The sequence below is a fragment of the Orcinus orca genome, chromosome 14, assembly GCF_937001465.1.
Source record: "Orcinus orca chromosome 14, mOrcOrc1.1, whole genome shotgun sequence".
In the NCBI taxonomy this organism is placed as follows: domain Eukaryota; kingdom Metazoa; phylum Chordata; class Mammalia; order Artiodactyla; family Delphinidae; genus Orcinus; species Orcinus orca.
In genome coordinates this window covers 43387170-43401532 of record NC_064572.1, presented here as the reverse complement: position 1 = coordinate 43401532, position 14363 = coordinate 43387170, and the positions used below count along the sequence as shown (strand labels likewise).

The 14363-nt window shown below is 43.7% G+C and overlaps 1 protein-coding gene across 1 annotated transcript in view; it reads left to right on the top strand.

The window, feature by feature from the left end:
- LOC101283400 (FERM and PDZ domain-containing protein 2) overlaps window positions 1-14363 on the top strand; it is a 49044-nt gene that overhangs the window by 21260 nt on the left and 13421 nt on the right. Inside the window, exons 12-13 of the mRNA XM_033417803.2 lie at window positions 5145-5300; window positions 10750-10935. Coding sequence (XP_033273694.2) covers window positions 5145-5300; window positions 10750-10935 — 342 coding nt within the window. The remainder of the gene's footprint in view (window positions 1-5144; window positions 5301-10749; window positions 10936-14363) is intronic.

The following is a 14363-nucleotide window of genomic DNA, read 5'->3' as shown; positions in this document are numbered from 1 at the left end:
CCTGTGTTTTTAGCACCTATCAACTGCTGAGATTGGGGTAAACTGCATCCCTCCATTCATCCATCCATCCATTCATCCAACAAACAACCATCATGTGTTCTTTGCTAGACTCTGGGGGATACAAAGGTCAACAGATCAAGTTTATACATTGCAATGTAGTTCTAATCTAAGGTCTTGCCTAAAAAGAGTAATTTACTAATTTACTGCTTTCTTATAATCACTGGCTTTCAAATGGTTTGTGCCATAACCCCTGATAAAAAAATGACAGATATTTACCACCCAACCTGTACACATGTGTCCATGTAACAGAATTGAGGCGAAAGTTTAGGAAATCAGATGCACCCTTTCTACATGTGATACACATTGGTCTTTCCTATTCTATTCTAGTTAATTTATAAATGCAGGCTATGAACCACAAGATTGATTTCACGGCTCACTAATGGATTGCAGGTTGCAGTTCGAAAAATACGTTTCAGACTACACCAGTATCATCTTGCTTTCCTCCCAGCACATCTTCAGAAGGTGCCACCACGTCTGGAGCCTTCTAAGTCCTTCTTCATCCCCTCGCGTTTTTCACCACCCAGCATGGTGTATCCATTTCCTCATCAGTCTTACTGTAGGTCTCTCCATTAGAATGGGATCCACCAGAGGGTAAAGGTTTTGTGTGTTTTGTTCTGCCATTTCCCCAGCACCAAAGCAGTGTCTCAAACACAGGCAGTTTGCTCAAGAGTATTGGTCTAAGGAGTGGGTGGACAAATGGAGTACAGGCTCCTGGCTGGATAAGACTGTGGATAAAAGTCATCCATCAGGGGAGTCCGCAGCTTGCTTGTCAGGGAAACGTAGCTCAGTTCCCAACACCCTGTCCTTCTGACCCTCCCTTCCCTGCTCCCACTTCAGTCCACAAGGACTGAGACTTCACTTTCTCCTCCGGGCACCACCCTCCCCCCTGGCCTGGGTGGGCAGTCTCCCAGGGCTGGCCTGGTCCCCGGAACCCCTCCCTGCCCCTTTGACAAGCCTCCAGGCCTGTCACTGCTTACACTGGAGCTCCTTCCTGTCTCCTCAGTCCCCAGAGCTGGGGTCCTAACCTTGCCTAGGCCAGCTCCCTCCTGCCCTTGTGCTGCTACTTGGGGGGAGGGGGGTCTCGGGATGAGAGGGGCCCAGGCTCATGGATGGTGCTGTCAGCCAGGGGCGCCCCGGTGAATCAGTCACCGTCCTAGCTGCAGTATCTTGTCCAGACCTGTGTGCGGCTCATTTGGACGGGCGGGGTGCAGATTGGGGGGGGGGGTAGGGAGGGCGGCCTCCAGGGGCAGAACGTTGGGCTGCCCTTAGTAGGCTCTATGGAGCAAAGGAGTGGGCCTGAGTTTTGGGGTCAGACAGAAACCAGGTCCAAGCCCTGACTCTTTTGTTAAGTAGCTAAGTGGCCTTGGGCACGTTGTCTCTCTGAGTCTCGGCCTTTTCACCTGCAAAATGGAAATAGTAGTAGGTCAAAGCTGCTGTAAGTGTGGAAGGTGGTGACGTACGTATGAGGCCCGGCATGTAGCAACTGCTGTTTGCAAGCTTCCCTTCCCCTACCCCAGAAGCAGGAGTGCTCTGCTGTAAAACAAAACAAAGACTAACTTTCAGTCTATGGCTTCAGACACGATGTTTAACCCGAGACCCTAACTCTAGGGCTGATAGTGGTGGAAACTGTGGGCCAGATCCACTGAAGGCAGCTGGGAACACACAGGCCCAGACTTTTCTTATGGGATCGCTTGCCCCGAGGCGCCAGGGGCCCAGACCTGACTCTAGGCGCCCAGTTCTGGCAACCCCCTGCGCCTTTGGCCTGCCCAGTTTCTGACTGGCCTCACCTAGCTGCTGCCTCAGCCCAATCTCATCCTTCACCTCCAGCTTCTTCCCCAGATCCTGCCTATCCTCAACCTCTCCAGCTGCTCTGGCGACCAGTGTGGTTCCAAGATGTTCTCTGCTGCCCCTGTGTGGCCTCCAAAGGCTGACTTTTTCTCTCTCTCTCTCTCTCTCTCTCTCTCTCTCTCTCTCTCTCTCTCTGTGTGTGTGTGTGTGTGTGTGTGTGTGTGTGTATAAAGGCAACAGATTACACACACTCATTCATTTGTGCAGCCACTCGCTCAGCCCTAATTTATGGAGGGCCTCCTCCATGCTTGCATCATCTAAGCCCGTGCCAACCCTGCAAAGCTGGTGTTATTTCTATCTGCATTATAGAAGAATTGCACCTCTGTGAGGTTAGGTAAGATAGTGAAAGCACAGCCAGGACTCACTTCTAGGGCCTCGTTTCACTATGTGCCAGGCACTGCGGTGGGCACATCAAAGGGCATTAGGGGGTCTCAGAGGGGAGAGCCCCTCCCTGTGTCTGGGTCACTGAGTGGGCAGGAGGAGGAGGCTGTCCCGTCCAGCTCTGCAGGGATTTGACGGCAGCCTTAGCTACCGGGCTGCGAGCCTGGGGGGCACTGCCAGTCAGATCCAGGAGAAACTTCGTGTGCCCTCCTAAGGGGTGGATATTTTGTTTGATAAATGGTTCTGGTGCTGGAAAAAAAAAAACCCATGATTTAGAAACCACTGCAGTGAAAGATTGGGAGCCACTGATGAATTCTAAGCAGGAAGTAACATGATTACATTTGCATTTTAAAAAGGGAGACAAAGACAATTTGGTACAAAAATAAATCTCCTTAATCACGTCATTACAGTAGAACAACTTTCCTCTGGGCGCATTCTCTTCCAGCCTTGGACCACACGCAGGGATTTTATGCAGTTGTAAACGTTGCCACTTTCGATTTGCATTCTGTTTTCTCACTCCTTATTATGTCTTCCCCTGGCTTTCCTAATGAGCTTTTGGGAGAGCCATGCGGTATGCCTCAGCAGGGCTGGACCTTTGTTTACTTACTTGTTCTCTCACTGGTGGGCATCACCTAGAGGCGCCGTGTGAGTGGTAATAACTACTATTATTATTGTTCCAGTTGCTTCTGATCTTTCTTTTTAACCTAAATGACATAGAAATAAATGTTTGTGCTGGAGTTGTTTAGTTTCAGGCTGACCTCTCTAGGACATAGTCCTAGCAATGCAATGCTGGGTCAGAGGTCCTACATACTTACAAAAAAGCTTAGTAGACCTGTTTTAGAGCAGTTTGAGTTTCAAAGCAAAATTGAGTGGCAAGTGCAGAGATTTCCTAGATACCCTTTTGCCGCCACATACATAGCTTCCCCCACAATCAACGTCCTCCACCAGGGTGGTACATTTGCTGCAACTGATGAACCCACATGGACATATTGTTATCCCCCAGAGTTCATAGTTACTTCTAGGGTTTGCTCTTGGTGTTTTACCTTCTGTGGGTTTGGACAAATTTATAATGACACGTATCCACTATCATAGTATCATACAGAGTAGTTTCACTGCCTTAAAAATCCTCTGTGCTCCACCTGTTCATCTCTCTTTCTCCACCCAACCCCTGGCGACCACCAATCGTTTTATTGTCTCCATAGTGTTGCCTTTTCCAGAATGTCATAAGGTCAGAATCATCCAGCCTTTTCAAAATGGCTTATTTCACTTAATGATATGTATTTATGTTTCCTCCATGTCTTTTCAACTTGATAGTTCATCTCCTTTTAGTGCTGAATAATGTTCCATTGTCTGCATGTACCAGAGTTTATTTATTCATTCACCTACTGACGGACCTCTTTTGCTCCCAAGTTTTGGCAACGATGAATAGAGCTGCTGTAAACATCCACGTGCAGGTTTCTGTGTGGACATACATTTTCAGCTCCTTTGGGTATATACCAAGGAGCACGATTGCTGGATCATATGGTAAAAGTATGTTTAGTTTCATAAGAAATTGAAGAACTGTCTTCCAAAAGTGGCTGAACCGTCGTGCATTCCCACCAGTAATGAATGCAGGTTCCTGTTACTCCACATCTTTGTCAGCATTTGGTGTTGTCCGTGTTCTGGATTTTGGCCATCCTGATAGCATTCTGAATGCTTTTTTATGCACTGGATTGCTGAGCAATTTCTTTCCCTTTGTGTCTCTGAGCTGAGCTCAGAACTGGCATGGGCCAGCCCTCGGCTGGAGGATTCTCAGTCCACAGCTACATGGGGACTCCTGTGCCACACCAGGGGTATGGGGTGTAGTGGATGCTGTGCTGCTCCCTTCAGACCCCCTCATCAGACTGACTTGCCCAATCCCAGCCCCAAGAAGGCCAGGTGCTCTCGGCTCCCAGCCGCCTCCCTCATGGGCAGTTGTCCTCAGCTGTGGGGACCTGTCTTGCCCAAGATTAGACTGCGAGGGGCTTCCTGAGACTAGGATGGGCTGATTCAGGAATACCAGGGAAGGGTCAGCTTCTCCATCTGCCAAGATCTGCTTTCCTCATTCCTTACAGTGAACCCTGAGACCACGCCTCCAGCTGCCTACCTCTCTCTGCCCCGGAGTCTGTACCAGGGAACCTAGCATCAGACAGCAAAGTGATGCTGAGTCATGAAGATCTTCCTGCAACTCCTGGTGGGCTGCAGCCTCAGGTTCCCAGAAGAGTAGACTTGATGTAGGCTCTGGCCTGGGGCAGGGTGTGGGTGTCAGACCTTCTCTTGTTCAGGGGACAACTTCTTGATCACCTGTGGAGAGATGGTGCCACAGCCAAGACCTCCCTTGTGAGAGGGGCCAGTGTACTGGTAGCACATGCAGACAGAAGCGCTAAATGAATACATAGAAACAAAGCTTCAGGGCCATGGTTTCGCTGTGCCTTTTGGGAAGTGGAGTGGCATTGTGGAATGTGTGAGGGCTTTGGGGGATGAAATCTTCTTTCTGTCACTTACAAGTGGTGTGACCTTGGCCCTGTTGAATGACTTCCTTCCTTGTTCATTTTGTGCATCTTGGCAATGACAATAATAATACTGTCCTCACAGGATTCCCGTGAGGATAGAAAGCTAATGTGTTCTGGGCACCACGTGGCATACAGAAGGGGCTCAAAAACAGGTGGCTTCTTTCCTCGCTCCCTTCTGTTCCTGTCACATGGTTTGGCCCAATCTCTAATATGGTAGAAAATGATATCCCGGTGGGCACTTTAAAGGAGCAGACAGGCTCCTGTCCTGCTCAGATTCCCATAGAAGGCATCTTGTGGCACCTCTTTTCTTCTGCATCTTTCCAGCAGGTAGAGAGTAAAGCCTACTTTCGAGTAGAAGATTACATCCCCGCAAGTCTGATTGAGAGGATGACGGCTCTCCGGGTCCAAGTCGAAGTCTCAGAGCTGCACCGTTTAAGTCCTGAGCTCTGGGGAGAGGATGCGGAGCTGGAATTCTTGAGGGTGAGGCCTTTGGACTCTTGAGAGGGTGTATCGGTGTTCAAGGGCACATAGTCGGCAATCCCCTCCAGAGATTTCTCTGGGGCTGGATGTGCTCAGACCCACAAGGAAGTATGACCAAGGGACTTGAGCCTTTAGGAGGAAGGAAGCTCCTTCGCCCTGTGGGGCAAGGAGAGACTTTTGGAAGCAGACGGCATTGGAAATGATCCCCCCACATGGGTAAGATTTATTGGGCTGGGGTGCTTATGGCAGGGCCTTTCTTCAATCTTGGAGCTCACAGTCGCTATTTGGTGAGTGGGGGGAGACCACATTTCTCATAGAGACATTTCTGACAACTGAAGTAGAAAACTTGAGTGCGAGCCAAAAGCAAAGCCATTGGAAGACTTCAAGTTTGCAGCCTTCCGAGCAACTGTTCTCAGCACAGCATGGGTGGTGTGGTCCATACATATGGGTGCAGCTCTGGTCTACTCTTTCTTTGGCCCTTTAGCAAAAGCAGTGATTTTTCAGTCCCTTATGTTTGTGGGCACACAGAGCCTCTGACGAATAGCTTTTGCTCACTCCACAACTTACACCTGCAGTGGGCCAAGCACAGTAGCAAACAGAGACAGAAAGGACATGCTTCCTGCCCCCAGGGAGTCCCAAGTCTTGTAGGGAGGACAGATGGGTACCCAGAGGCATGCAACACTGTGATAACTGCCCAATGAGAACAATAACAGTACCAGTTACTTTACTTCAGGGTAGGAGGGAATTGCCACTCTGCCTGTGCAGGTAGAGCTCGGGGGCACGTGGGAGGAGGCCCCCAGCTTCCCCAGGGTTATGTGCCTGGTGGGGCCTTTAGATCTGGGGATCAGTTTCAAAAGGAAACTCCAGGATTTATACATTTCTTTGTACAAAAGTCTCCTGAAGCAGGTAGAAATATTCTGTGTTTTCTTGCCTTTGATAGAGACAGTCATTTGAAAGCAGAACTGCCAAGGTGAGGTCTGTCCATTTTTTTTGGTCAGTCACTTGGAATTGTCTGCAACGCCTAGCACAGTGTAATCCCTCAAGCATCTCATTTGAGAAGCCCTGGCAGAAAAGCGCTCACTGTCTTCCATTATCCAGGCTTCATGCGCGTTCCTTGTTAAGGGGATGCAGCATTCCCTTGACGAGAGACAAGTGGGGACTTCAAAGCCATCAGCACACATCTGATGGAAAGTGGCCACAGGACCATAGAACCAGCAGAGAGACTAAGGACTCAGGTCTGCAGAGGCTCCTGCAGGCAGACGATGCCTGGCCCGCCTCTGCCCAGGCCCTGGCTTAGTGTGCTGGGCTCACTGTGTCCCTCCTTCCTCTGGTTGAAGGATGACAAGTGGTTGTAAAGGAAGCCACCATCTCGTAAGCAAAAACGCGGAAATTTTTTAGGACGTATCTTTGTTTTTTAACTGAACTATAGTTGATTTACAATATTGCGTTAGTTTCAGGTGTACAGCAAAGTGATTTAGTTATATACATATATTGATATATATTTTTTCTGATTCTTTTCCATTATAGGTTATTACAACATATTGAATATAGTTCCCTGTGCTATACAGTCAATCCGTGCTGTTTTTCTATTTTATATATAGTAGTGTGTATCTGTTAATCCCATAGTCCTAATTTATCTACCCCCACCACTGCCCACTGCTTTCCCCTTTGGTAATCATAAGTTTGTTTCTATGTCTGTGAGTTTGTTTCTGTTTTGTAAATAAGTTCATTTGTACTATTTTTTAGATTCCACATGTAAGTGATATAGTATCATATTTGTCTTTCTCTGTCTGAGTTACTTCACTTAGTATGGTAATCTCTAAACTTTCTTTTTTAGTCTTTGATGGAAAACACTAAATAGATTTGATTTGTATGCGATCTTACCAGTTTCAAGGCTACACCTATCTCTTATGATTACTGTGAAGATTAAATGAAGTAAATGCATGAGAAATGTTTAGAATTGTTACTGAACTGAACTTAGTCCTCTCACCCGTGCACAGTAAGGCCAATCTACGGACACCTGGCTGTGGTGAATGAAAGTGCAGCATTTATTGCAGGTGCCAAACAAGGAGAATGGACAGCTCATGCTCAAAAGACCCGAACTCTCTGATGGCTTTCAGGGAAAGGTTTTTAAAGACAGGATGAGGGAGAGGGCTGTGGGGTGTGTGATCAACTCAGGGACATTCTTTTGATTGGTTGGCAGTTAGGTAATTGGGAGTCAACATCATCAACCTTCTGGTTCCAACCAGTCTGGGGGTCCACATGCTGGTGGTGGTCAGCATACAGTTAACTTCTTCCTCCTGGTGGGGGTTTCAGTATCTGCAAAACAGCTCAAAGGATATGGCTCAGAATATTATCTATAGCCTTTGAGGAGGAATTACACGTTCTTAACTTTGTTTAACGGCTCTTATTACATTGTCTTGCTTGACTGTTTTCCTTTGTTTTCTCACTTATCTGATTAAATTTATTCTTTGGAACTCAGGGAAGGACTAGGAAGCTAAAGTTTTTCTACAATCAAGAGGCAGGCGGAAGACATGGCGGGGTCTGTGTGTGTGTCTATCCCAGGAAGGCCCCACAGGGTCCTGCTCCATTACAGAATGGCACTTTACCATTTTAAGAATTTTGTGGCTCCAAGTACTTCAGTATCATATCCCTCTCTATATAATTAAAAAATTAAAAATTAAAATAAATACTAAACAATTTAAAAAATGTAAGCAACTGTAACAAAGGCATCTCTATTCTGATGATGACGACTTTAATGGTTTAATTTTTTTTTTGAACTATCACATCAAATTCTTTTTTTTTAAACATCTTTATTGGAGTATAATTGCTTTACAATGGTGTGTTAGTTTCTGCTTTATAACAAAGTGAATCAGTTATACATATACATGTATCCCCATATCTCTTCCTTCTTGCGTCTCCCTCCCTCCCACCCTCCCTATCCCACCCCTCGAGGTGGTCACAAAGCACTGAGCTGATCTCCCTGTGCTATGCGGCTGCTTCCCACTAGCTATCTATTTTATGTTTGGTAGTGTATATATGTCCATGCCACTCTCTCACTTTGTCCCAGCTTACCCTTCCCCCTCCCCGTATCCTCAAGTCCATTCTCTAGTAAGTCTGTGTCTTTATTCCTGTCTTGCCCCTAGGTTCTTCATGGCCTTTTTTTTTTTTTTTTAGATTCCATATATATGTGTTAGCATACGGTATTTGTTTTTCTCTTTCTGAATTACTTCACTCTGTATGACAGACTCTAGGTCCATCCATCTCACTACAAATAACTCAATTTCATTTCTTTTTATGGCTGAATAATATTCCATTGTATATATGTGTCACATCTTCTTTATCAATTCATCTGTTGATGGACACTTAGGTTGCTTCCATGTCCTGGCTATTGTAAATAGAGCTGCAATGAACATTGTGGTACATGACTCTTTTTGAATTATGGTTTTCTCAGGGTATATGCCCAGTAGTGGGATTGCTGGGTCGTATGGTAGTTCTATTTGTAGTTTTTTTAGGAACCTCCGTACTGTTCTCCATAGTGGCTGTACCAATTCACATTCCCACCAGCAGTGCAAGAGTGTTCCCTTTTCTCCACACCCTCTCCAGCATTTCTTGTTTCTAGATTTATTTTTATTTTTTTATTTTTTTGGCGGTACGCGGGCCTCTCACTGCTGTGGCCTCTCCCATTGCGGAGCACAGGCTCCGGACGCGCAGGCTCAGCGGCCATGGCTCACGGGCCCAGCCTCTCCGCAGCATGTGGGATCTTCCCGGACCGGGGCACGAACCCACATCCCCTGCATCAGCAGGCGGACTCTCAACCACTGCGCCACCAGGGAAGCCCTGTTTCTAGATTTTTTGATGATGGCCATTCTGACTGGTGTGAGATGATATCTCATTGTAGTTTTGATTTGCATTTCTCTAATGATTAATGATGTTGAGCATTCTTTCATGTGTTTGTTGGCAATCTGTATATCTTCTTTGGAGAAATGTCTATTTAGGTCTTCTGCCCATTTTTGGATTGGGTTGTTTGTTTTTTTGATATTGAGCTGCATGAGCTGCTTGCAAATTTTGGAGATTAATCCTTGTCAGATGCTTCATTTGCAAATACTTTCTCCCGTTCTGAGGGTTGTCTTTTCATCTTGTTTATGGTTTCCTTTGCTGTATCACATCAAATTCTTTAAAAGAATTTACCTAATTGTTTTGGGATGGTCCTGCTTTGTCATACTTTAAGTACATGCCTGGTCTGGCCATTGGATACTTCAGCACCAATGTCCAACAAATATCGTTTTGGATGATGATGATGACGGTGATGATAGTGACAGTGAGAGGGTCTCTCCAAAGTTAAACAAAGCGGGGAGGTTCAGGGTCCAGAAATGCAATCAAGATCATGTGAAGAGCTGTAGGCTTCGTAGGCAGTGTAACCTATCTGCACAGATTACTTACCAGCAGAAGGAGAAAGGTCAGCAAAGAGCTTGAGAAAGGAGCTCTCAAAAGCCATAACTTGTCCTCACTTTTGTGACCCCACCTGGGGATGAGAGAGATGAGGCAGGACATAGAGCCCTCTGCTCAGGGGTAGAGATGAGATACCAGATCTCACCAGTGAAACCCTTCTGAGGGGGTTTCAAAGGCCTGGAGCAAAATGTCCTGCTGTGAGCTGAGGTGCATCAACCGTTTGGTAAAAACTGGAGTCTTCCAGGTGGAGAAGAAGATGGTAGAGACCAGAATAGAGACATGATTACCATTCAGACATAAAAACATTTGTGTTAGGTTTATACTCTGGCCTGTTAAGACTTTGGTTGGCCTGATGCAGTTCCCAGCTCTGATTGACCCTCATGCCCCTGACAAAATTCCATCTCCTAAACTGGTAAACTGAAGACAGATCTTGTGCTGTGGGGACCCCACCAAAGCACTGCTACATGGTGAGAAGTGCCAGTGATTGGTCATTTTCTCTGCAGGATGTTCATGGCTCATCTTGCTTTAACAGTGATGCTAACCATTTGGAAGTTTGCTTTCTGTGCCTGGGCCTCAGTTTTCCCATCTGTAAAATGAAGGGGTTGTACCAGATTGTATTGCAGTAGACTTTGGGAAAAAGGATTCTTTACTTTGAGATGATTCAAGAGAGTCTGAATTCTACAACTTTGTTCAGAATATTTTTACTCTATTTATTTTTACCATTTTCATAGTAACTGTGTTCCAAGTGTCTTAAGGTACTTCATTAGGAAAGGATTCCTTGGGCTAATAAAATAGAAAAACACTATCATATTAGAGGTATGGAGGAATTCTATAGTAAGGAGATCTGTTTAGTTCAGTGTTTCCTAAACTTATCTGGCAATCCTACTCTTTTTTTTCAGAATGTACGTGAAGGTGTTTTCTTCATGGAATGGTTTGAAATCCATTATTTTAGACCAATGTGCCTGTCTCTTCTTAATTGGCCTTTTTCTCATTCCAGGTGACTCAGCAGCTCCCGGAATATGGTGTGCTGGTTTACCAAGTTCTCCCAGAGAAGACAAGGCCAGGAGGAGAGATGGCCTTGGGGCTCTGTGCCAAGGGGGTCATAGTGTACGAAGTGAGAAACAACAGCAGAATTGCGACTTCACGGTTTCAGTGGAGAGAAATTGAAAAGATTTTGGCCTATGTGAGTGTCACTCAGTTGGTTATGACCCATGCTTCATTTTTCTTTGATCTGTTATCCCTTTAAAGAGCGATAGGTCAGGTGATCTTCTCCTAAGAAGATAAGCTCACAGCCTGTCAGCTAACCTGTACTCCGATGACTGTTACATATTTGGAAGAAGTCTACCAGGGGGTTTGAGGGTCCCCACGAGGCCATTTCTTCTCTGCCATCCGTCACCTAGTTCCCCCTCACCCCCATGGGCAGCCATTGGCCTAAAGGACTACACTTTCCCTCTGGGTGAAGTTCTTTTAATTTGGGGAATCTATTGATGTTGAGAGCAAGGTTGGAGGTGGGAGATGGGGGAGGAGAGTGTATAGTAGGTGCAATGGAGTCTGCATGCTTTTGAAACATTTTCCTTGTATTTTAATTTTCCCTTTGCACACATTGTACCGAGGCATCTGGCCTGTCTCCCATGGACTACAGGTGTGCAAACCTTTGTCAGCCATTTAAACAAAACAAAACAACAACCCTATTAAATGTACAATGTTTGAAATAACATTTGAACACCATTTTCTTGAATTCAGTTACAATAAATTTGACATCAAAAACATTACGTGTGTCCCCATAGCAGAGAATGCTCCAGTAGCTAATCTACCTGCCTGTCCTGTGGGTCAGTATCCCATAACTTCAGCAACGATTTCATTATAAAACATGAAGTTGTTTGACTTGTGGCTCAGGAAACATTTTAGTTTTTCTTTCTATTGAATTTTCTCTTTGGTTTTAAAATTTTTCCTACTAACGAGATATTTTTTCATTATCTATTCTTTGGTTTTTGTTTTCATTATCATTATCTAATGTTAAAGTTTCCTAAGCAGAACATAATTGATTTTATTCATTTTCTCAGTGTTTCTCCCATCTTGACTACTGAAGTTGATGTAATTGTTAAAGTGTGATTCTTGATAGAATTTCATAATAAAGTATTGTTTTTCCTTAGAAAAAAAGCTTACATCTAAAAATAAATAATAATTGAGCATAATTTTATTAAAGTGGCCTTTATAATATCAGGAAACTGACTTTTTCCCAAATATTTTTGACATTATCTAAAAGTAATTGATATTTATTTTTGTGAACTTTTCAGAAATTTAATGACTCAAATAACTTTAATTCCACTGAAAGATTATTTGAAGAATTTTAATTATTGAATTTATTCAATACTATTATATTACTTCCTATTTTCTTTATCTCATATTTAATTGTTCAAAATTCTCAGTGTAATTTCTTTTAAAACATTTGTAGAAATGCAGACAACCTACAAAGTAATTTTGAAAAATAGAATTTTTTGAAGCCATAAAATTTAAGTCCCCTTAAGTATTTTATATTTATGTTGGTTTAATTTTTACAGATACTTATTTTCCCCACGACCATAGACAATTTCTTGATTAAAGCTGGAATATCATCAGGTTCACAAAACAAACTTAGTAGCTTAAAAACACCCTTGTCACTAATTAGAATTTTCATGTTGATGACCAGTCTCTTCCTCAGCATAAATATCCTTTTTTTTATGGAAAAGTCATCATGGGAAGTAATGTCACTAGCTGCTTGCCACAAACCAGGCGTCTTACACAGAAAATGACTTGGACTCTTCACACTTCTGCAAGCACAAAATGGGAACTCCATGAACAATACGAGAATGAGCTCAGGAAGCTGGTTCCAAATTCGCTTAATTAATAGTGGAAGCCGGAATGCTCCAGACAATTGCAGACATGTATTTTGTCAGCCTGGAGAGAAGTAGCAAAGGGAATAGAGGAAAATGCCATTTTTCAATGGATATGATTTGTAGGTGCACTGGCAGCCCATCTATGACAGAGACATCAATTCAGAAGATTATTCAATCGAGAAAGCATTCATTGTGTAATGATGAACCTTCCATGTTAGTAACTGTTCTTGGGTATTAGCAGTAGTTAAAATGTCTGGAGAGAAATGCCTGAAATCTTGGAGAATACAGGCTTTGTAGGGCTCTCTTCAAGAACAAGGACGCAAAGTTCCAAACACAAAAAAGATTATTATTTTTTTTTTGCGGTACGCGGGCCTCTCACTGTTGTGGCCTCTCCCGTTGCGGAGCACAGGCTCCGGACGCGCAGGCTCAGCGGCCATGGCTCACGGGCCCAGCCGCTCTGCGGCATGTGGGATCTTCCCAGACCAGGGATTGAACTCGTTTCCCCTGCATTGGCAGGTGGATTCTTAACCACTGTGCCACCGAAGTCCCGAGTTATTCAATTTTAAAAAATGACTTATCTAAAATGTTTAATACCTGAGTGGTCAGGACTGTATGAAACCATATCAACGCATACTGAAAAAGTAGATGGATTCTAAGCAAATATTCAACTTTGCAAAAGTGTGAATAAAATGATTAGCGGAATTTAGACATTATTATAATTTGAATACTAAGGAAGAATTAGTAAGGCTAGTAGGACAGCATCTATGAATGTTTGAGAAAACACATTATACAAAAAAAATACTAGATATAGTATAGTTCAGTTGGATTCAGAATCCATTCACATTAGTATAGGTTCAACATTACATTTATTAATATAAGAAAAGGGTATTTAGAGAATGCTCAAATTGTCTGAAATTAGGTTAGTGATAAAAAGGAGTTAGAGGAAAAGCAATGAATAGTTATCTGTCTTTTGTTAATATCTGACTGTGTGAATGGAGTTTCTTAGGAATGGTGACTACTGTGAATTAAAAGGAATCAGCATTAAAGAGGTTCAGGAGTTTCAGGGAGCTCTTTCAAGCACAAACCCTGTATTTATAAAGTTATCTTTATAGGAGCAAGCTCAAGGTTCTTACTGAAATATCTAGAATAGAGATTTTATTTGGAATTTATATATAAATTCATATCTAATATAATCTCTATTACTTTGTATTTTATTGTTCTTATTAGAATTTTATATTGCAAAAATTTACGGATTTTTTTCCAGGAAGCTCCATATAGATAACCCCATATAGATAATCCTCTCCAGTTTATCACAGTGAGCTGTACAAATATTATCACTTTGTGCATGGACCTTGAAGATATAAATGTAGGGAAGCGTTTCTTGGGGATGTGACCTCAGTTCCTGCTGCATTCTGAGGAGTCTCCATCTGCTTCCTCATCTGTAGAATAAGGATAGTGATGGGACCTCCCTCATTCTATAGCTTCGAGGATGAAATGAATTAATACACAGAAAGGATTTAGCACAGAGCCTGGCACATAATAGCACGAAACATGCGCATACAGATGTGCTTTTATCAGTTCTATAATGATGCAAGCTGAGATCTTGCCTTCAATTTCTGGGTGTTTGGACAATGCAAACTATAGGTGTATTTAATGGCCTTTCACAATGCACTACTTGCTGAGGGCCAAGCCTGTACTGAACTCATTTCATATTCTTTTCACCTGGCACACTCCT